The sequence below is a fragment of the Chionomys nivalis genome, chromosome 16 (genome assembly GCF_950005125.1).
Source record: "Chionomys nivalis chromosome 16, mChiNiv1.1, whole genome shotgun sequence".
In the NCBI taxonomy this organism is placed as follows: Eukaryota; Metazoa; Chordata; class Mammalia; order Rodentia; family Cricetidae; genus Chionomys; species Chionomys nivalis.
This window is the reverse complement of record NC_080101.1, coordinates 15,229,832-15,254,333: the sequence shown is the minus strand read 5'-3', so window position 1 is coordinate 15,254,333 and position 24,502 is coordinate 15,229,832. Positions and strand designations below refer to the sequence as shown.

The 24,502-nt window shown below is 43.8% G+C and overlaps 1 protein-coding gene across 2 annotated transcripts in view; it reads right to left on the bottom strand.

Annotated features, from left to right (window-relative positions):
* Svep1 (sushi, von Willebrand factor type A, EGF and pentraxin domain containing 1) overlaps positions 1-24,502 on the bottom strand; it is a 153,904-nt gene that overhangs the window by 5,797 nt on the left and 123,605 nt on the right. For both annotated transcript variants that reach the window (XM_057790420.1, XM_057790421.1), the window contains exons 37-44: positions 20,619-21,291; positions 16,187-18,945; positions 14,244-14,469; positions 12,551-12,706; positions 8,325-8,388; positions 6,251-6,424; positions 4,801-4,977; positions 862-1,032 (exon numbers count right to left, since the gene is read on the bottom strand). In XM_057790420.1, coding sequence (XP_057646403.1) covers positions 862-1,032; positions 4,801-4,977; positions 6,251-6,424; positions 8,325-8,388; positions 12,551-12,706; positions 14,244-14,469; positions 16,187-18,945; positions 20,619-21,291 — 4,400 coding nt within the window. The remainder of the gene's footprint in view (positions 1-861; positions 1,033-4,800; positions 4,978-6,250; positions 6,425-8,324; positions 8,389-12,550; positions 12,707-14,243; positions 14,470-16,186; positions 18,946-20,618; positions 21,292-24,502) is intronic.

The following is a 24,502-nucleotide window of genomic DNA, read 5'->3' as shown; positions in this document are numbered from 1 at the left end:
TTCCTAATGGAGTGCAGGATTTCTCGTTCACAGTTCCTCAATGATGCAGGCTTTAGAGAGGAGACATGAACTGCCGAGAAAGAGTTCCAGCATGTGAGGAGAGGCATGTGCTGCTGGCTCTTACCCTGACACTCAACCTTGTCTTTATGGAGGCAAAATAGATAATTGTGAACTGTATTGACAACTTAGAACTTGATAGCCTGTTTTATGCGTGCATTATAAAATCAGGCATAGTCGAGCTAATTACCATTTGCTAGCACACACAATTACCAATTCTTTCTCCCCCTTTTCTTTCCCTCCCTCCCTCCTCCCCTCCCTCTTTCCCTCCCTCCCCCCTCCCTCCCTCCCCCCCTCCCTTCCTCCCTCCCTGCAAATTGCAAAACTACAACACAATGATGTTAACTGCAGAGGAAATGCTTCAGATCTTCAGAACATGCTCACCTTAACTAACTGAAACTTTATATTCTCTGACTAATGTCTATCTGCCTCTTCCCTCGGGGCCTGAATCACACTGCACTCTGCAGCTCTCTTGAGTCTGAGCACTTCAGACTGTCCGTTCAGTAGCACAGTTCTCAATTTTCAATGAATGCTTTTACAACAAATGACACAACTGTGGTTTCCCAAACCATTCGGTTGTTGTTAGGAAAGCAGCAGCTTTAGAGGCGTGTGCTTGGGAGACCCTGTTACCTGTTTCCATTGTGAAGAAATGAGCAGGTTTTCAAAAATCGTAAATTAGTTCTGGAAAATGATGACACTATTAAGCTCAATTTAAGGCCAAGCCACACACTGATGGTTGGTCATGTTGACCTCCGTGTACCCATCCCTGCAGCCTCACTTGGGAATGATCAAATATTCTCTTACCTCTGCAAACAGGAGACGGTGTCCATGTTCCATTTTCTAGGCAGACGCTCCTCAGGGAACCTTCTAGCATGTACCCACTGTAACAGGAGTAGGTGATCATGTCCCCATACTGGTAACGAACACCTCGAGCAATGGCATTTTCTACACGAGGTGGAGGACCACACGAAATTTCTATAGGAGGAACAAATAACAATTGAGCCTGTCCAACTAGCCAAGACTGAGCACAACCTTACCATGGAGACTGACATCAGTTTAAGGATCATAGATAAAATACATAGATAAAATTCTTTCATCTACATAATGTCTAGAATACTAGGAACCGAAAGAATAATCTGCCGTTTTAGTCAAATTAGATCATAATACCACACGGTCTTTGTCCCGTGATTCAAGTACCCAGACTGAGCTGTTTGAAACCCAAGGAAAGACACGAGGCAGAGAACAAGGAGGAGATCTCAGACCTTGCCAAAGAGGCGGCTGCCAGAGAAGGTGGAAACAGAATACTTACCAAATGAACACAGGGAGGAAAGGAGCATGGTAGCCTACCATTTCAGAGGAACAATCATGGATTATGAAATGTTCTCTTACTGTCTAGAGTAACAACCCTACCAGAGCTCGCTGTGTATTTAGAGAATGAATGGATGCTAACAGCAGCCTGTGGCTGAGTTCCATGAAATTCAAGACCCCTTCTTGAGAATGCAAAGTGCCTTTGGGCATCTGTGTTAGACTGAGTAACCGTCCTTTCTTCAAGAGTACATGTGCTGTATATTTAAATCAAGATTGGGACAGCTGTTTTTGCTTTGAAGATTTTTATAAGCTGTCTCAAGATCATTCTGGTGTGCGCTGAGGCCTGGGCTGAACTCAGTATTCTACCATGTACCTAGTTTGTGTAAACCTAACAGGTGCTCAGACCACATGACCTGATTACAAAAGGCCATTTTGTTACCATGCTATTGTTAAGATTTAGTAGAGGAAATAAGACATCTGTGTGATGTTTCTATATTTTCTTTTCCTTCTGGGCTAGATGAAATGCTTATGAGAAATCAGAGACTGGGAAGAAATAAATGCCACGCTTTGTTCAGATAAGTAGGGAAGGGCAGACACATGGTACAATGAGCCTCCTGTGAGCTGTGCCATAAGAATAGATGGCATGCCATAAAAACATCGAGACAAATATAAAACCACGCTAGAGCTGTCAAGGTACGGACCATAGGGAAGTGGCATTTGTACTATGCTAGAGATGAGTCAGAGCGGGAAGGTTTCTAACTGGGACAACGGTTAGAAAGATCACAGGGAACCGATGGCTGGCTTATAGCAGTTTGATAATCAAAGCGCCTACCTGGGAATCATCTGGGGTTTTAAATACACATTTCTGGAGGTTTCTGCCTTGGGAACCTGCATTTTATGTACCCGCCCTAAGTGATTCTCATGTGCATTAAATTCTAATCTCTGGTCTGTCGGGATTAATATGAGAAGCAGGTAGTCAGGAGGGGGAAGGATGTGTGGTTTTAATCCAAAGACTTCCTGGCTGATAGAAAACATGAAAGAGGCTGGAGGATTAACAATCACGGAAACCGTCTCCTCTCCAGGGCAACTCGTGGTCCACTCTAGAATACCGAACATCACCCTGCATGCATAGAAGGCGCATTTGTAACAAACACACGTCTCTTCCGGCTCTTACTTCCAGTGGTCTGAATGGCAAGCATCAGGGAGCCAAGAACCAAGGTGAAGATGTGTGGGCAGAATGAGGCCACTTGGCCTCATTCCCTTCAGGCAGGTGGCTTTAAACCGGACCAGAGGGTCAAAGAGAAATCCATGTACGCTCAGTTACTTCTTTCCCGTTCATTAGTGGTAGATTTCGTAAGTGTCTGGGAACTAAATCCTAGCTAAAAATATAGTGTGGAATTTTCTGGCTTTTTTTTTTTTTTAAATAAAATAAAAAGTCTAATGCTGCAGTAGGCTGACTGCTAGCTAAAAATTCTGGGAGTGGGGAGGTGGAGTGACTGGGTACCTCTTCCCATCCAGAGAAACAGCTGATATAAACCCACGAGATGAGCAGTAGTGTTACTATTAACAAATGAGAACCCTAAGATTGAAAAGACGCTAAGGCATTATTGTAAGTTCAGAGTTAGAATTTTGGAGGCTAGAACTCCAGCCTAGTCTTCATGTGCACGTGGCACAGCCATATCTGATGGGGATGGCAGACGTCATAAACTCAGGACAGCTGTTTGACAAAGACCCAGCAAAGCTGAGCCACATGATGGCCGCCATGCCACCTTCGCTTTTCATCTCCCCCTGTTGCATACTTGAGAAACTTTTAGTGTGACGTCTTGAAGATGGACTACATCTCACTCAAAATATTCTTATGTTATGTAGCCTCGTACCTTGCATGTGGTTAAACCCAGTGAACATTTTCATTGAGTGCTGTTGACAGAGTAGCTTGGGCAACAAGGGAGACAAGACAGGGATCTTGGATGGGAAGATGTTTAAAGTGGAAGCGGGGAGTAAGAGATTCCAGGAGATAATCACAGTTAACCTGCAGAAGGATGGATTAACATGGTGCTGGGCCAGCAGCTGTCAAGTTACGGCTCATGGACAGCAGTATCCCTCTGCCTACTCATCACTGTGAACAAAATCCCTGTCAGAAATGGCCTAAGATATGAAAGGCTTATCTAGGCTCGTGGTTCCATATGGTTCAGCCCACGGTCGGTGGGCTCCTGTGCTTGGACAGAACCCTGTGGCCATGGTGTTCTTCACCTCACAGCAGTTGAGAGTGAGAGAGCCAGGGGCCGGGGGACAAGGTCCTACCCCAGGGACCTATTTCCTCCAGCTGTGTCTCACCTCCTAAAGTTCCTAGCACTTCTCAAAATACTGCCACTAGCCGGGCATACAAGACATTTCCTATTGATACCGTTAACAACCTTTGTAGGGGACACCCAGGAACTGTGAGAAACTGAGGTTATCTGGCCTCACAGAATCAGTGTTCTAGAGAGCTTCTGAAGTTCTACTGACATAGGCTCATGGTTGAGAACCAGCTCAGGGTAATTTTTGTTTGCATAAAGCACTCATAGCCCATTAAAGGATAACGTGAAGACTTCCGTGATGTCGAGAGAAATCTGTGTTTTAAACTTAGGGTCACGCTTGTTCTCGGAGGAGCATATTTGACATATCGACTCGGTCAATCCTAATTCTCCTACCCAGGAAGGTTTTAATTTGGTCTGGAAAATTCATTTTAAAAAAAGTGTTCAGTATTCAAACCATATTTTTGTCATTTTAGGCATCAATGCAGAAGTTAACTAAGAGAGTGCAGAGTTAGATAACTACAAACCAATCAGTGACTCCACTGGGAATGACTTCACAGGGCTAAAGAGAGGGTGCTGATGTTATGCACATTTACTGCTCCTGCAGACCCAGGTTCCGATCCCAACACCTGCATGGCCACTCACAGTTATCTATAACTTCAATTGCAGGGGACCCAATATGCCTTCGTAGGCACCAAAGACACACATGATGCCCACACATATGCAAACCACTCATACACATAAAAGTAAAATTTAAAAAAATTGCTGTAATGTAAACAGCATACTTTAATTAATTAAATTAATTAAATACTTTAATTAATCAAGTATTAATTAAAACCAGAAACAACCCCCTCCCCTGACTTCACATGGCCAGGAACCTGGCTCAGCAGGCAAAAGTACTTGTGAAGCATGTACGACAATCTGAACTGGATCCTTTGGCCCTGACTGTCCTCTGACCTTTCTACATGTATGCTTTAAGTTACACCTCCCTTCTTTCTCCTTGCTTCCCTCTTTCCTTCCTCCCTCCTTCTCCCCTTTCCCCTCCACACTAATAGTAAATAAAATAGACATTAAAAAATCTGAGAAATGGAGGACCCTTCCACACGAGCGGGCCTCCAGGGGGCTCCGCCCATCCACTCACTTTCGCACTTGGCGTTGGTCTGTGTCCACGTCTCATCGGGGTTGCAGGTGATGACACCGTTGCCTCTGAGCAGGAAGCCTTCCCTGCACTTGACAGACACGTTCTGGCCGACGTGAAACTCTCTCTCAGAAAGCAGAGAGTTCTCGGGGATCACAAAAGGGACAGGGCACGGGTTTGCTGTGAAAAGGCGGGGCAGGTGCTTACTGAGATGTCTTTTCTTTCCCTAGCTCATCTCTTTAAAGACAGAATGGGGCTTGCAGAACACAGATTCTCAATGACAATACTAATACGAATATGTTTTTTTTTTTTAAAATTTCGAACAATCTGATCTCAAACACATGTTCCTCCTGACTCAACTCACCACGCTCAGCAAAAGCTTAACAATTCAGAACTGCAAACATTAACCACAGATTTGCTTCACCCCACATGTGTGCAGATTAAAGGTCAGGCATATAAGAAATCAAGGACCACGCTGAGTATTCCCTCAATATTTGATGAATGTCAACAGCGTGATAAATTCTGCTGAACTCCTTTCTTTTGCTGAACAGCCTTCAGAGAAGATGGACACAGAGAGTCATCAGACATCGCTGTGTGAGTTTAGGCTGACTTCAGACCCGTTCTGTGAGAAACAAGATGACAGACCTTCATGTTGTGTTTGTGGCCCACGGTTCTGAGGGACCCACAGGAAGTGACGCCAGTGCGCAGCTGTGTTCAGGGAGCGTGACACAGGCTTAAGCTATTGCAGTTTTTTCTGATTTTAAGTGGGTATAAAATAAGTCACACTGAGGTAGGGCTCGTCTTAATTCTAAAGGCTCCATTGTACATGACAGTAGCCAGAAGCCTTCTCAAGTTATACTTCATTTGTACTGTTTTCATTGAGGTGGTCAAATTATCTTTATTTACCACATTTATATGTTTCATATTAACATCAGACTTAACCATATCTTCTTCTTTATCTCCTTTTTTCCTGTCAATAGAATTCACAGTATCTTCATTTCAAAATACTTTCACTAATTTGTATTTTTTCTGAATGTCTGAGTTTATAACCAGCCAAGGAGTCTGATAAAAGCGGATTCTTAGAAGGCTGTTATAACATAATACAAAGTAAAGTTTTGCCAGGCGGTGGTGGCGCACGCCTTTAATCCCAGCACTTGGGAGGCAGAGGCAGGCGGATCTCTGTGAGTTTGAGACCAGCCTGGTCTACAGAGCTAGTTCCAGGACAGGCTCCAAAACCACAGAGAAACCCTGTCTCGAAAAAAAAAAAAAACAAAAACAAAAACAAAACAAACAAAGTAGAGTTTTATAATATCCCATAAAGTTGTGCTTACTGGCCACGGTGGCCTTCCTTGGACCAATCTCACCTACCAGTGTTTCCCCTTCATTTAAGACATGTGGGAAGCTAACTATGAAGCCAAATATGATTAAAACAGCTCTTAAAGTCAACACACACGTTTGCAGAGGGGAATCAGGTGACTCCAAGTTCCATTTTCAGTGCAATGAGCCTCAGGGGACCCTTCCAGGGTGTAGCCTCTGTGGCAGGAAAACAGCAGGCTAGGTCCAGATGTGGTGTTGTCCAGGACAGCCTTGCCATTCAGAAACTCAGCTGGAGCCTCACACCTGCTCTCTGAAAGGAAAAATACAGCCTTGCATTAAATGTTTTCCCACATCTCCTTTGCTTCTCTTACTATATTTGCTGAAGCTATTTTTGTAGCGTGTGTATAATATGATATATATGTATATAACATGATATATATGTATATATATCATATATACACACACATCCACTACATGCACACACACATATATATGCCTACTTACAAATTAAACACAATAATATTTATTGATATAGAAAAAACATACTGTATATTTCTGTTGGACTACCACATGCTCCATGTGAAGATTGCTATTTAGTTCTATGTATTTCATTTGTCTTTATGTATTTTGCTAATAGTGATGGATGTGGTAGTGGTTTAGATGAGCATTTGCATGAAATAAAGGGATGTTATGGCTGTGAACTTCTTATATGATACCAATTTTACTATTATGCTTAATAACACTTGGTTTGTAAGACCAGATAAAAACATACATTTTAGCATAAACACTTCTTAAATATTGTGTGGTACATATTTATATTCAAATTTTTTTTCATCTGAAATTGAAATTTGATTGAGTACTATATATTTTTTCCTTCCAAATCCAGCAGCAATTCTGAGATAAGCTCAATAATACTTAAAAAAAGTGAGTCTCAGAAAAGCTAAAAAAACTTGATTAAGACCACATTAATTTCTTAAGTTATGTAAGGATTTATGGGTTGGATTCTCTCTGTCTATTCTTCATCCCCACAACTATGTGTGGCTTAGAGTATACCTAAAAAAAGCATATAACAGCAGATATCAAGAGGTTTTACTCTGAGTGGTGACCTTAAAAATATTTTCTTGATTTGTTTTGTCTGATTTTTTGAAATTTGTATGACTAATAGCTTAAAAAATGACCACTCATTAACACCTGGAGATGTTCGTTGACAGATATGTGGGATTCCTCTTTGTCTCCACTCCTATGTCCTACACATACAAACTCTTTTTGAACATGAGCAGTTTAAATAGTCTGCTACTGGGGTTGGGATATACAAGTTCAACACATGGATAAACTTGTATAAAATGCATTCGTATAAAATCCATGCATAATGAAATATAAAATGCAAAAATTAAGTGCTATATAGAGAATGTTTGTTACTACTCTATATTTTGACATTTGTGATTGAATTCAGATATTAATAAAATAAACCTGAAGTAAGAGAAACAAACTGGGATAATTTATAAAACAAAATGTCATTAAGGACTGCCCCAAGTTAGAAACAAATGTATTTTTGTGACTTGAGATATTACTGAATTTTTAAAAATGTTTTCATTATAATGTTTACCCAAGTTTTTGAGAACTAAGAAAAGCCATTTTTTTCATTGAATCACAATCATATAATATTCACTTACAGATTTAAGGTTCTTAAAGACACAGAGTTAATTTTCCTCTTCTACCTCTGCACATATGGTGGAAACAGAGGGAAGAAATGGTGGGCGTGGATGAACCCACACACTGGTGGAGAAGCTTGGCTATTCTCAGCAATCGAGTTTCTGAAACACCTTGCTCAACTGTGGCTCTCTATTTGTCTGATGTCCCAGCACCATTTAAGAATAATGTCATTAAGGGCCAGTTATTTTATATACAAGCAACAGTTCTAAGCCTTCATTGTATACTTATTTTTGGAGAAAATACCACAAAAGTGCAAATAAACACAAGTTTCTAAGCAAACCATGTGCTGTTGCTGAACCAGCAATCTTATGCCATATTTCAGTTACTCTCTGGTCCTTATTGGTTGGGGCCCTTGAGCAAAAGCCATTAAGTGTTCTCTTGTAGTTTATGTGTTTATTTATTAAGGCACAAAATGGATATATAAAGAAAATGGAGACACGCTGTTATCTTGTGTCCTTGGTACTATTTCTGGGACCCTTGGGTGCCACTTAACTCACCTGTGCACACGGCCACCTGCCCACTCCACTGCCCGTTCTCCTGGCAGACTCGTTCCCTGTTCCCCTGTGGAGTAGCAGAGAAGGGTCATGAACAGGATCCCAATTCATAATAGAGAGACAAGAGGGGACTGTGAAGCCATCTTAACTGTGGCCTTCAGTGACTTAGTACTAAAATGCCAAATGAATCTATTAAATGAATGTACTGTAAAGTTGAGACTCTCAAAAACAATTTCAACAAAATTCCTCCCTGGCAGAATCACGTGATGAAGACAGACTTAACTTTATCTTCTATTTTAAGTGACAGTTAATTATAATCCATACCAAGGACTCACAAAGAATGGGTTGGAAATGTCAGGATGAATTTGTTCAGTACGTTTAAAACTATTTTGAGTTGCATTTATCTTTTCAATACTTGATACATAAAACAAAGCATGAGTCCCCATCCAAATTCCAGTGATGAGACTTACCTGTTACACCTAAATGTATTAAAGGCCAATGTATTTAACATTTTAAATACTCTGGGTAAAGTCTTAAATTTACTTCTCTGCCTTCTGCAATATCTCTTTCTTGAACAATAATTTGTAATAATCTGAATTTTTCAGTATCCTGTATCTCTCAGGGCTATGTATCTATGGGACTATTCTTTGATTCCTGAGTATAATTTCTGTAGATCCTGTTTTTCTGTTATCTCTTAACAGAACCATCTGTATTCCCAACTTATATTATGTTCCTAATCAGCTATGAAACAATCCACTCATTTCCTCCTTCGTAACTGGCAATGTTTACCATGCGGTTTTTCCTTTTCTTTCCCTTTTACTTTCCCTTTCCCTGCCTTACTTTTTCTTAAGTGTGAGTTTTCCCCGCTGTTGTATCTAAGTTTCCAATAAACTTACACAGATTCTTGTATGACGCCTTAGAGCCTTAACGTCCATTTTATTATTCGCTGTGGTGGTGATTTTTAAAATAATCAATCCAGTCGCCAGTTGTTTATTTTGATTTATCCTTTAGTTCACTTTAAATATATTTTTCCTAATTCATTTCTTCAGGCATGGTAATTTTTTTTTTTTTTTGAGATTCTAATAGCTCACAAAAATCTATTTGCCTTACACTAACGGGGCCGTATTAACACAGAAGAACACAATATAATTTATATTGGGTATCTTGATTGCTTTGCCTGCTTTGGGTAGCAATTTGAATCCTGGAAGTGGATGATGATAATCACCCCGCAGAGAATTGGGACAATCCAGAGAGGGTGGTGCTTGCCACTGTCATTTGCCTGCAGCCATCCCAGCCAAGGAAGCCAGGAAGTTTACTGTACTGTGCCTGTCAACAGGCCAAGGGTGAGCAGGTCAGTGCCCCAGGGTCCTTCAGAACCCTCAGCAGAGCAGACAGTCTGTCTCAGAAGTCCTGCTGGGACTGATCTGGAGCCTCTCCCATCCACCAGCCTTGGGGGCCGGATGCTGGTTAAAAACGCAAAACCTTTGACCTAGCTTGCTTTCTAGGCCTGTGATAAAAACCCCATGACCAAAAGTAACTTGTAAGGGGAACGGGTTATTTCAGTATACAGCTTAGAGTTCATGATGAGAAGTCAGGGCGGGAACCAAAAGGCAGGAACCTACCTAATCTTAGGAACTGATATAGAGACCATGGAGGAATGTCACTTACTGGCTTGCTCCCATGGCTTGTCTAGTCTGCTTTCTTAGAAAACCCAGGACCACCTGCCCAGGTGATGCTACCCAGAGTGGGCTGGGGCTCTTTAACATCTATCATTAGTCAAGAACATGCCAGACAGGGCTATAGGCTGAGCTGACGGAGGCATTTTCTCAGCTGGAGTTCCGTCTTTCCTGGTGACCCTATCTTGTGTCAAGTTGACAAAAAAACTAACCAGCACTCCTCTACGGAACACCATGACTACAGTAAATAATAACAATAACGTCATATATTTTTAAGAACTGTGCCTTCCTAAACCTCTGGTTCCTTCTCTGTTTCCCCTGCCCATGTATGTGTCTCAGGCCTGTCATCTGTTCTGCTGATGTTCCCAGACACCCCTCTGCTGCCTGTCTTACATGATGTCACCGATACTACTTAGCAGACTGAGAACTTGATAAGACTAAGTTCATTCTCTTCCTGGAAGGGAGCAAGTCATCAACACATATTCCATCCAGAGACATAAATGGCTGCCATCTCTAGTTTGTGGGTGTGATATCAACAAACACAGTTAATCAAAGCCTAAATCCAGCAGTTCATAGGGATTGCAGATTCTGGTCTTCACTTGGCATCTGGTTATCTGTGTCCTCAGTCTTCTTCAAGGAGCCAATCCTTCCTCTTCAGTTGTGTGTTCTCAATACTGGTTTGCACAGTAGCATCTGCTGATAGTTCCAAGTCACTGTGTGTCAGTGTCGTTAAGAGTCTCCTATCTGTGATGTTTGACCCGTGTCACTGGGTTGGGATGACCACCTGTATTGCTGCACAAATGGCTTTTGAAACTTCCTCTAGTTGGCACCATGTTTCCTTTAAAGGATCACTGACTTGTTTTATGTGTGTGTGTACAGTGCCCAGAGACTAGAAAAGGGTGGTGGAGTCCCTGGGTCTGGAGCTACAGACAGCTGTGAGTCACCAGGTGGGTTCTGGGAATTGCACCCAGGTCCTCTGAAAGAGCTGCTGCTGCCTTTAACTGCCGAGCTCTCTCTCCACCCCTCCAGGTTCCCACTATTTCAGGTGATGAGGGTTTTCAGGAAGTCTTTTCCATCTCTCGCTATGGACCCGTATTTTTATTTCTCCAAGTAACTGGGCATAAATCTTTTTGAAAAGACTCTCAGGTGATTTTAACGGTTGGTTGGAATGAGAACAGTTATTAATAAACTTTCAGCTTTGTAGTTAACGGCAGGCTGTTTACTCCAACATTTTAAGTTAAATTACCAACTTCTTCAAATTTCATGAATTTGTGGTATATTTTGTTTCCAAAAGCATTAAGAAATTTCAAGATCAGGAATCCCAGGTGAAGAATATTCCAGTTTCAAAACCAGGAAAGTTCTCCAGTCACAATGTATTATTAGGTTGCCGCCATGCTTTTTGTGTTTCATTTTTTTATCCTTTGAAGAAATAAACTAAGAACCACAGAAATCTGGTTCCAGTTTTCATGGCCCTTCCTTATGACAACTCTTTGATTTCACACACACACACACACCCAAAACAACAACAACAGAAAAGGGCCGCACCACACACATTTAGCAGCCGACTGGTAATGAATGCGTCAGGTAACCTGTCCTTACACACCACTGCAAACAATAAAAGATTCCTGAAAAGCCAGATGACAATCTCTTGTGGTTGACACCAGCCCTCCTAGACAGCAATGACGGCGAGATAATAATCAGAGAAACCAACCTCAGTGCTCCCATTACAGCTAATAGGGAGATGTAGGTGCTGCCCACGGGACTATAATACTGCAGTCAGGAGTCACTTAAGGACAAAGTTGGGGTTTTCTTAGGTGAGTTCCGAGGAGTTTCGGCCTAGATATATCACGGGGAACCTGACTGCAGGTAAGAGCTTGCCCGTGCTTGTGTGCTTGCTGTTGGTCAAGGCCTGGCTTCACTCAAGCACCCCCTTGATGGGGCTGTGCTATAGTGATGCATCGTGGGGCCAGTTGGGAGCTGCCTGACTGGGCGCTGGGAGCCTAACTCCCAACTCCCATCTCTTCAGTCCCAATTTGTTCTTTGAACTCTGGATTGGATCAGGATATGTTAGACAAGCACTCTGCCCCTGAGCCACACCCTCCTTTTCTTTCTTTCTTTCTTCCTTCCTTCCTTCCTTCCTTCCTTCCTTCCTTCCTTCCTTCCTTCCTTCCTTCCTTCCTTTCTTTCTTTCTTTCTTTCTTTCTTTCTTTCTTTCTTTCTTTCTTTCTTTCTTTCTTTCTTTCTTTTTGGTGACAGAGCCTCAAGGTTGTCCAGGCAGGCCTTGAACTTGTCACCTTCCTGTCTCTGCCTCTGAGTAGCTGAGATCACTGGTGTGGGTCACCACACCTGGCTCATGTTTTTTGTATGTTTAAAAATTCTAAGTCTTCTTAACTATTTTTCCAAAATGTGTTAAAAGAATTAAAAAAATACCCAAAATATAACAGGATGTTTTCAGCATCATGTTGGTAAAATGAACTTATGCAAATATTAAAAAGAATCTTAAGCATATCAGAATAGCGCATTAATTTTTTGCTGAGTAATTTGTTACTGTACCTCTAATTCATAGCCAGAATCACACTGGTAAGCGACGGTGCTTCCAAAGCTGTATAGACTGCCAACCACCGAGCCATGCTCTGGACTTTCAGGGTGCCCACAAAAAACTGGGGTGCAGGATTCATCAGAAAACGGTGGCTCCCATGTGCCATCGGGCTGAAGAAGAGATCAGAAATTGTATGTCATATTTAGGAATCCATACATGAGTGTTCTATTTATATGGCAGACTCACCCCAAAGTGAGAGTCAGAAGGACCAAAGGCTTCCCCGAACTTTGTTGCTTGTTATCTGTAGTTCTTCAAAGTCCAGTGTAGACATGAAATAATTTTACCCTTTCGATGAGCACAGACTTACAGATAAACAACCTGAAGGATGTGTCGAGGAAACTCCAAATCTGAGTGACGGCCATCTAACCCACACGCTGGGGGAAAGGGCATGCCTGTGTTATGTAGGTCTCCTCGTCCAGCCCCCAGCCTAACTTCAGCAAATGAAGGGAAGCCGAGGGATTCATTTTACAGTCTTGATGTGGAGGCTAGGAGAAGAGGCTCTGCTAGGAAGGCCTGCTATCTGTGGGGCAATTCACATCTTTAACAAGGTGTTAGAGTTAGCAAGCTATTCTAGGCACAGAAAGCACTTCGTGGTAAACTAACCGCAAACTTTGTGCCCAAGAGTCTCTGTGTGCACAAACTGGCTGATGATTTTTGAAAGATCAAAGCTCGCAGAAGTCAGGCGTTTTCTCCATCACCGGTGTGGTTTTGCACAACAGTTATATAAAGTAAGTGTTATTTTACACGTATGTCTTCCAGTAAGGAAACCTGAAGTATAGATTCCTCCTCCCCCATCTTGTAGTCCAAACTGTCCCCAAACCTCCTCTGCAACATCTGTTCCTCAGGCCTCCCTCCCCTTGCGGGTGGGCATCACCATACGCAGCTTTCTGTGATATGAAGAGAAAACCCGGGGTCTCAGGCATGCTGGGTGAACATTCTAGCAACAGAGCTATATCCCTTCCCCAACCCTATAACCTCATAGTCTTGATACACAGCCCAGACAGGTCTGGTGATCCTCTTGCCTCTGCCTCCAGAGTGCTATGTTCATACAATGGGCCACCATGCTGGGATCATGTGATTTTCTAAAGTAAACAAACAATAAATTGTGGAGGCAGGATTTGACTACGGTTTCCTGTCTGCTGGTGCAGCTTTCGGGCCTTCCACCGAGACCACCACCGATTGCTACGTATAGAATATCTCATTATAGGTGTTTCTCTGTTTGTTTTTAATATTTTCCCTAACATTGGTCCCTTTTAAGTTTAAAGCTGGAAATATTAGGAGAAAAAACATGCTGTATTTTTTTCCCTTTTTGTTAAAAATTTTATTTTGTACGTGTGGGTGTTTTGCCTGCACGATTCTTGTGCACGTGGGCATCAGATCCTCTGACCTAGAGTTGCAGACAGTTGCAAGCTACCATGTGGGTGTTGGGAACCAAACCCAGGTCCTCTGGAGGAACAGTCTGTGCTCTTAACCACCGAGACAGCGCCCCAGCTCCACCTTCTGTTTCTAAGAAGCTTCTCAACTCTTCGGATGCGAATGAAACTTGCGGCATTTGTTACTCTTTCTTGGCCAGCACGAAGTGCCCCTGTTCATAGCTATAGCTGTCACGGTTAGACTTACAGGTCCCACTCGGAGGCAGCATCTTACCTGGCACGTTGACGAGTCTGCTCCTTCGTAGGTAAACCCTTCTACGCAGGAAACAGAAACTTGTTTATTCACCCGGAAGTCGTCTCCATGAACACGCATGCGTGTTGTGTTTGATGGCACGGGGCATTTTCTAGGACTGCAGGAGATTCTTTCAGGGACCCAATGGCCATCTTGCTCGCAGGTGAACGTATCTGTATCTGTATCTATCACGTACCCTTCCAGACACCTGCAATGCAGAAAATGAACCTGCAGAAGGTAGCACGCTGGGCCTGACGTATGCTCAGATTGAAGGAGTTGTCGCAAGGCTCAGGAGACATTTTATGAGAAACCTTAAAACTGGCTCAAAGGTCAGATGGATAACATCACTACACAAAAACATTAATATAACACAACACCCAGATTAATTAGTGATCCACATTCAAGATGAGCTGAGAGCAAAGTTGTCTTAGATATGGCTGAAGTTAGTGTCTTTTATTTATCATTCTAAAACAGTCAACAGTTCAAGAAACTATAGAGAAGTCCAATTCCTGCTATACTTAGGTACTGGTAGGAATATAACATAGTGTTTACGGTTTACTGTGCAACAAGCACCATATAAGGTGCCTGGACTAGGTACTTCTAAGCTTGAACATTAAGCATTGCCCCAGCTATTGTCTAGTTCAGACTCAAGTCAAATCGGCTCTAAAGCCTTCGTGACCTAAAAGTGTGTATACTTATGCAGCAAATGGTTCTGTACAATGATTAATTTCTGGTGACCCCCCCCACATGCTTTACACATATCAAATCATCCAGTTCTCATGTCCACACCATTACCAGGTGCCATTAGGACCGTCATTGCCATTTGGCATTGATTAGGTACCTTTCTTGAAGCTACATAACTTCATAGTTTGTGTGGGATATGATAAGACTATGTACTCTAGAGGGAGTGTTCTAGAACCCATGCTCCTACCACTATCACATACTTCCTTTTAAATCAAACCATTCAATCACTTTATAGTAATCATTAAAGAACACCTTTTAAATCCTGAATATTACCAGGCTAGGTAGGAGACAGAAGTCCTGTACAATTGGAACAACCCGATTAGTAGGAACTAAGTAAAGACCTACTACTCAGTGTCATCATCACACACCAAGGAAAAACCCAGGGGAATAACGACAAGCAGGTGACACTGTGGCCCTCAAAATGCCTAATGCATCGACATCCATACGGAAGTCTTAAAATGTGCTTCAAAGTCCAGGCGTGGCCCTTTGTTCTTCCGTTCTGTGCACAGGCCTCTGCCACGGTTCGGCTTCCTCACATGGCAGCCTTCCACAGAGTCTATTTTTACTACAGTTAGGGAACAGGAAGGCAGGCTAAAATCTTCACAGCGGATCTCCCCAGAAGAGGGGCTAAATTATCGATCAGATCTGAGGTGTAAATGCCTGGAAGATAGGCCACGGTTCACCAGAATGGTAAACAAAGCTTCAAGACAGTTGAGATGATTTGAATGTGATGCTTACTTATTCCAATAAAAATTCCGTAGATTCATTCCAAATTTTTACACCCTTCATTTGAATATTTGATAATCCTATCCAGACAGGAGAGTTTCCATTATTGGAGCAACATATACTTAGTTTAAGTAGTACAGGTTGGGTAGTCTCTTTAATTCAAATTGCTCATAGATTAAAAAAATGAATGAAGCTAGTTAGGAGACCTTGTGATTTCATGAACACCATGAGGATTATGTTAGAAACCATAGTCTGGAAAAGGCATACATTTATTTTCACAGTAAATGGATTTCTACATGACCCTGAATAATTAAGTCAAATGCTAAAAGCTTTGGGCTTTGGAGGGAAGTCCAGGGATGGAGGATCTCTCCCTAATAGCTCCATTTTGACACCTCACTTCATTTTATAATCCTGCCTACACTCCTTGCACATTTTATAGCCACCCATGGTCTTACCTGAGTTTCACTTTGCTTTCATAGGTGTATGTCTCTCCTATTGACACTGCGTTGGCAACAGGCGGTGGGGGTCCACAGGACAGGGGCTCACAGGCTGGGTAAGGCTGGCTCCATGTCCCTTTCTCTGTACAGATCAGATTTGAACTGCCTTGCATGATGTAGCCGGACCTGCAGCTGTAGGTCACCACGTTGTCCTCCAAAGGACTACTCTCACTGACGACTGCATTGGGTATGGCCGGGAGAGAACCGCAGTCAGCATGCTCACAGAGTGGCAAGCCAGACCACTGGCCATTGGCGTCACAGGTGATTTCAGAAAGCCCAAGGAGCTTGAAGCCTCGGAAGCACTCAATCTGGACTGTCTTTCCGCAGGCCACATCGGTTGCATTGACCATTCCGTGCTGAATGAGGGGCGTGGAACACCTGCAGGGTAGGCAGGAAGGTGAGTTGCCGCTCCAGGAACCATTGGCAAGGCATCTTCTTGATGGGTTGCCATGGAGCTTAAAACCAGGAAAGCACTGATACTGTATGTGACCTCCGTGATAAAAGGAAAAGCCATTAGGGAAGCCTTGGGGAAGATCGTCGGGAGGACCACAGGTCGCTGGTTTACAGACGGGAACCTCTGCATCCCAAGTCCCATCTGCCTGACAGGTAAGTTTAGGAGCCCCATGTAACACATAGCCCTCTAGACAGCGGAATGCTACTTCCTTCTTGAACCCATAGTCTAGGCCATCGGTCACCCCATTTGCCACCTGCATTGGGGCAGTACATCTGACAGGCGTGCAGCTGGGAGTGGGACCACTCCAACTCCCATTGGTGAGACAGACACGGCTCCTGGCTCCTTCAAGGATGAACCCTTCACTGCAAGAGTACGTGACCTCCTTTTGGAACGTGAACTCTCCCTTCACTTGGCCATTGTTGGGGACTGGGGGTGAGCCACAATCCACAGGAACACACGTTGGCTCGTGCCCATCCCAGTCTTTATTTTCCCGGCATGTTCTCGTCTCAGTTCCATTGAGCACATAGCCAGGGTCACACTCATAGCGTAACACAGCCAGGTATGAGTAGTCGCTTCCTTTGACGAGTCCGTTCCTGAGTGGGTTTGGCTTGCTGCACGAAACAGCTTCACAGCGCGGTGCGGCACCGCTCCACTTCTTATTCTGCAGACAAAGCCTTAAGTGGGAGCCTTCTAAAACGTGCCCCGGCTTGCAGCTATATTGCACAGCGCTGCCCATGGTCGTCTGTGTGAAATGCAAAAAGCCATTTTCGGGAGCAATGGGCAAATCACACTCAATCGAAATGCAAGAGGGAGCACTCCCATTCCACGTCCCATCTTCCTGGCAGATCAGCACTGGGTTTCCCAGGAGCTCATAGCCGGGGTCGCAGCTGTAGGAAACCATGGTGCCGTATAGAAAGTGGGACGCATGCGCATCAGGGGTTTTAGCTGTTGTTTTCAACTGCTGAGGACGGGGAGTCAGATACGGGACTTCCATCATGTCATCTTCTTGATCGAAATATTCCTGGCCGTCTTTGACTTTCGTACAGTCTCCAAAGTCTATGTGAGGAGGGAGACCACAGTCTATGGGTACACACGTTGGGCTGGAGCTGGACCATCCTGACTCTTCACAGGTCTGCATGGCGTGACCAACCACCTGAAAGCCAGGGAAGCAGCTATAGATAATCATGGCGCCATATCTGTAATCCGCACCTTCTACGAAACCATTTTCGATGGGCTGTGGGTCACTACAGTGGATGGCAAGGCAAGAGGGGGCATCCATATCCCAGTCACCTGTCTCTAAGCAGGTCAGGGCTTTGGGACCTTCGAGCCGGAAGCCTCGGTCACAAAAGTATGTGATGGTTTGTCCATACTGGAAGCTTATGTAAGAGAACTGGCCATTTAAAATCTCTTTGGGCTCCGGGCATTCGACGGGTTTGCACACTGGTTTTCCTCCAAGCCACTGGCCGTTTTCCCCACAGAGGGTGGTGGCATTGCCCACTAACTCGAAGCCTGGTTTGCAGGTGTAGAACGTGGTGCTGAGATAGGCAAGCCCTTGCACGTGGATGATACCGTTGAGGAGCTCCTCAGGTTGGGGGCATTCGACCGGGACACATTCGGGCAACGGAGAACTCCAGATGCCGTCAGCCTGGCAGAGGATGGTCGGATCACCTCTTAAGAAAAACCCATCGACACACGAGTACTTGACAGCACTTCCAAAGTGAAGAGCGCCAGAAGCAGGGAGGCTGAAGGGAATCAAGGGAGGCGAGGGGCAAAGGACCATCTTACACACTGGAAAGGAACCATTCCATTGCCCAGATGGCATGCACTTCAGGATGGAAGGGCCTTGCAAGACATGCCCCTCTTTACAGGAAATGGTCATCACGCCCACCTCGGAAGTTAATTCCTTTAATACGAGCTGGTTTTCCAAGAGGGGAGGCTCCGGGCACTTGGTGGGGACACATTTTGGGCTTGGCTTCTTACTCCATTTGCCAGATTTCTGGCAAGTCCAAGAATTATCCCCAACAAGCTCATATCCCTCATTACAGAAGAACTGAACCTTGGACCCCAAGTCAAAGCTTTCTCCTTTCATGAAGCCATTCTGGATGGGAGGGGGTTTCCCACAGTTGAGAGGGGTGCAGGACAGAGGGGCCTCACTGTGCCAGTGGCGATTGGCTTGGCAGACAAACACAGGACTCCCAGCTGCCTTATAGCCTGGATTGCACTGGAACCTCGCTTCGCTCTCAAAGGTCCTGCCCGTGGCGTGCTGCACAACACGGAGAGAAAAGGTCAGTACAACCCACAGAACAGGCGAGCCAACAGATGGAGGACACTGCTAGCCAAACAGAACTCAAAAGCCCACATCCACAAGGAATTCTTCAGGACGTCCGTAAGTAAAGATTTATGCTGTTTGTGACAGGTCTGCCCTACGTTTTCTAGGAAACAAAATGTGGAAGTAGAACATGGGAGATCTAGTGAGGTAATTTCCTCTGGAGAGATTCTTGTGGAACCCAAAGGAGAGACGATCAGGGATCTAGCTATACAGGTTGATGAGCTGAAGAACAATAGCAGCAGAATACATAGAGGACTTGGTAAGATAAAAATAAAAAAGTATACATAGATGCTTTAAAACTGATTCACTCAAAATTTTGGTTATTTAAAATGGCACCATGGCCTTTGACTTGAAAGACTAGACTATCTTCCCCTTCCCCCTCCCCCTCCTGTTCTTCTCTCTTGGTATATGTAGGCTCGTGTGTACAGATTCCAGGAGCCAACCTTCAACACCATCCACCTTGCTTTTATTTATTCTTGAGACAGTCTTTAACTACTGCTTGCCAGGCAAGCCAGCGAGACTTGGAGTCCCCCATCTCTGCCTAGCCAGTGCTGGGGTTACAGGTGTGCAGCTCAGTGCCTGGCTTTTCTTATCCTGGGTTTTGGAGACCAAGCTTACACACTCCTCGAGCAGAACACACTTTCTCTCCTGAGATACCGCTACAGCCCTTGCTCTTATCTTCCTGACACACTTACTGGGAAGACACGTTAGCGTGGAAGTAGGTCATATTTGTATCATGCTGAACAATTTGTTCATCATGGTGAAATCACCCTTGGGTATCACAAAAGGGCAATGTAAAAACAGTATCTCACATTCCATTTAAAAATCAGAGTGACAATAAATATCTCTGAGTTTCATGTAGGTGACAAATTATATAAAAGCAAAATTTTATTACAGTTGTAATAAACTCTAACTTTGTGTTTAAAACTAAGATACGGCTACAAAGGCCTTGGGATATCTGTAGGTTATTATAATGCAGAAAGATGTATATTGAGGAGGCTGGAGAAAAGGCTTAGTGATTAAGAGCACTAGCTACCCTTTCAGAGAACTAGAATTGGATTCTCAGGACTCACATGGAGACTCACAGCTGTCTGTAACTCTAGTTCCACGGAATCTGTTGCCCTTTTCTGGTTTCCTTAGACACCAGGGACACACGTGATGCAAGACACACATGATGCAAGTCATATATGCAGGCAAACACGTGTGCACATAAAATAAAAAAAAATTTAAAGATATATATTGTTAAGGTTTCACAATTATCTTGATTCATTTTTATTCAATACATGCCATGTATAGATTTTAGTTACTTCTGTTTCAGCAATCAAACAGTTCACTGCCGGGGCTGGAGAGATGGCCCAGTGGTTAAGAGTACTGACTGCTCTTCCAGAGGACTTGGGTTCAATTCCCAGCAACCACATGGCAGCTAACAACTGTCTGTAACTCCAATTCCAGGGGACCCAACAACCATGGCAAAACATCGATGTATATAAAATAAGAATAAATAAATTTAAAAAATGTTCACTGCCTGTACTTCTAAATACTGGGTTAGCCACTGTAGACGGCCCTATGAGTGACGAAAGTTATTGATCATTTGGTAGTTCTCTTACCTCCAGAAAGCCGTTCTCAACCTTAGGTGGTTCACTACAGGATACAGGGTGGCAGGTGGGCATGGGTCTACTCCACTGTCCGGTGGCCTCACAGGTGCTCTTCTTCTCCCCTTTGATATAGAACCCCTTGTGGCAGCTATAGGCCACCACGGCCCCAAAACTGTAGTTCGCCCCGCTCGCGTATCCATTCACGATGCTCGGAGGCTCTCCGCAGCGCACTGGGATGCACTGGATTGACAAGGGAGAAGGGTGCCACTCTCCGCCTCTCAGGCATTCGATCTTGGCTGAGGTGTTCAGCACAAAACCCTCCAGGCACTTAAAGCTCACCACTGAGCCAGTTGCAAATTTGGCTTTGCTCACGGATTCCAAGATGCTGTAGGAAACAGATGGGGGTTTTTCACAGAAGTGGGCTATACAGCGGGGCACAGCCTGGCCCTCGGGGGGAACCCATTTCCCCTGGGCATTGCAGATGAGCTGGGAATTGTCTGCCAGGCTATAACCATCGGCACAGTAGTAGAAAGCAGTGTCTCCGAAGAGCCTGTGAGCAGTCTCTGGAGAGGCGTGGTCCACAGCGGGGGGCTCATCGCAGGAGACAGCCAGGCACTGGGGGTTACTTGAATTCCACTTTCCATTGGCTAAGCAGATGATGGTGTCAGGACCAGCAAGGGTGAAGCTATGGGGTGGAGGAGAAAGGAAACTCAGTGTAGAATTGAGAAAAGGCATTCATCTTCGCTTCTTTATCTATGCTTTTATTATTTGTTTTTAAAAACAATAGTTAGCATTTAAATATTGAGCTTATTGGTCAAATGATTTTAATACTTGATCAGAAAGGAATCAGAGTTAAGACTTTTGCTATTTAAGAAACTAATGATTGTTACAGATGTGTGTGTGTGTGTGTACACAGTTGTACATGTGTACATGCTTGGAGAGGGTTATTTTTTGGAACCTGAAGATTGCTGATTGGACTAGGCTGGCTGGTCAGGGACCCCCGGGCCATGCCACCACACTCACACCTAGTTTTTCACATGGGTGCTAGGGACCAAACTCAGGTCCTCACTTCATCAACTGAGCCTGATCCCCAGTCCCTGACTATTTTACATTTTTTTAAAATAAAAATGAGAAATAAGCTTTGGTCATATTTGACTCAATTCAGTACTAGGCCTTGGTAGCTTTGATAGCCTTAGTCTGTTGATTTTAATACTCCTATTTTAAAAAAGCTTCAATGAGCCATATTTAGCCTAGACACAGTTTCTAGTTGCGCACTTACATCCAGTGAAATTTAAAACAGTGATTATAACTTGAGGCTCCAGTATTTTCAGCTCCTCTGCCATGTGGTTAGAGTTAAAAAGCTTTATTCTGCATATGGCTACGCCATGCAATGAGTGCATGGATCCATTTTGCCCAATACCTCCCAGCCTTTCTTTATATACAAGGTATTTGCCTATATCTGATGACAGATTGATGATACGTATGCTCCCCAGGGCTATCTCAATAAAACAGAACAAACCAGTAGGATGTGTGGTCAGTCTCTTAGACAACAGCTGTCAAGGGGTATCTAACATCCATCAGTCTGTGTTTTGATATTAATAACGAGTAAGAGAATGGAACTAGCCTAATTGAGTCTTCATTAGACATTGTGATGGGTTCATCTTACAGTTGGCTGAGTGGTGAAGAAGACAGGCCTAGTCACTCGCCGAATAGCCCAGCTGTTGGCAGAAGATGTCAGGTTTGAACTTGGCTACTAGATTCCAAGACTTACATATTCCCCACAATGCCGCTTTCTCTCTTTGATTTTCTTCCTTTCAGACTATGAGTTAAGACGACGTGTGGGGGCAAGCTATGGACACTACACAGAGCTGTCACCGTACAAAGTATTTAGCCTATCTTTCGGCAAAGATTCTTAAGTCGTCGGTAACCAAAACGTCCACTTAGGTACCTTTTAATTCTAAAAAGAATAATCTATTAGAGAAAAACTGGGATTCCATCATCTTCCCCAGAAATATTTATAATATCTTTAGGAGACTGATAGACAATTCAACAAAAGTGACATATCTGTAGAAGACTATAATCCACCTTCCCTCCGACCATGCAACGCTCAGAAGTGGTTTCTACCTAAACACTCCTAGGTACTTCCAAGAGCTGAGTGAAGTGTCCACTTAGGTCCCTCCCAGGCCACAGTTCGGGAGTCTTTGTCAGTAGATGTGGACTTAGCAGGTGTTTAGACGACATCTTTCTTAACAGTTCCAGGAAGGCACCCACAGCGGTGTGCTTAGAGCATCATCTCATTATTGCAAAACCACCACACCTGGCCTGCTGATCCGACCGCTCCTGCACAGGACATAGACTGGGTGGAAGGTCGACTTACGGAGGCTCCACTTGTTTTACAGCTCAACTTGAATCATTCACACACTTTGAAACCTGCATCATCACGGTCCCCGGCCCTTTGATGTGGCTGGCACTCTCCACTGACTGAAGTTCACGTGCACAGACCCAGACAGCCCTGATTTATAGGAATCCATTATACCTAAAGGGTTTTCTTTAGTCCCTGGCTCTAGACGCTCTGAGGCAGGAGCATCTGTCTCTAGAATCTTCCTTATTCCATAGAGAATCTTGAGAACATGAAAACAGTGTTTTATAGTTTGGCAGCACTTGGTGGGGGCTCTGACCCTTGGCCTTCTGATAACTCTCCACCAATTTTCTTAATGGAAAAAAAAACCACCGCAAGCCTTATAGAATAACAACCACTGAATACACGTTTTTAAGATATATAAATGTAAAGAACTCATTTTTAGAATCTTCAGTATCCCCCAGTCTGGATTAAGGCCTTTGATTATCTTTATGCATGTCAGGCAACACTTATTTCTTCACGCATGACTCTTGGCAGCCAGCTGTGGGCCAGTCACTTCCTTGGGGCACAGGTGCTGCACTAGTGTACCACTTGTTTGCCATGGCCAATGACATGATGAGGCAGGCGGAGTCCTACTCAGTGGGATGCTGTAAGATACATATTCGGCCTCTGGCGTGTGCCCAACATGGAGCCCCTGAGGCTTTTGCGATTTCCCAAGTGTCAGCGTTCCAGGAGTTTATACCTCAAGACAGTGTGCTCAGTGAAGGTGAGGCCGGATGATAAACAAAGATAATTTTTTTAATGTAATGGCTTTAGAACGATAAAGTAGGATATGTATTCTAGACACAGCAAGGCAATGACCATAAACTGGAGCTCAGTCGCTTAGCAAAGAAAGCCAAATCGCTTGTGCTATTTAATTCTGTTAGAAGTTTGAAAGCGCATTCGGGCCACAGGGGACATCTTTATTCACTTACTTTTTGAGGGATCATTCAGAGGATGATAAACATTTTATGGTTGATAACATGCCTTTAAATACTGGCTAACAAAGCGAGAAAATGTGAACCTGGGCTAAGTCTGAAATGTGAGGAAAAACTTGGAATCAATGCCAATCTGAATTGAAGGGATACTCACTTAAACTCTTTGTTACCAAGAGTTTTGTATTTTTATTCAAGAGGTCTTGGGGACAATCTTTTTTTTTTAATTTTTTTTGTTTATTTATTTATTAAAGATTTCTGCCTTCTCCCCACCACCACCTCCCATTTCCCTCCCCCTCCCCCATCAAGTCCCCGTCCCTCATCATCCCTAAGAGTAATGGGGGCAATCTTTTGTACTTTTATTAAACATCATCCACACACACTAGGTTCCAGGTAAGATGGTCTATCAATATCCCAAGGATGCCCTAGGACCCTGGCAATACACAAGCGTCCTTTGAAAACGAACAGAATACTTTTCGGATATGATTTTTCAATAGTTGGATTTACACGCCTAGAGGAATCTTACTAGCTAGCATGGGCCCTGGCAGCTTTATGAGTGAGCT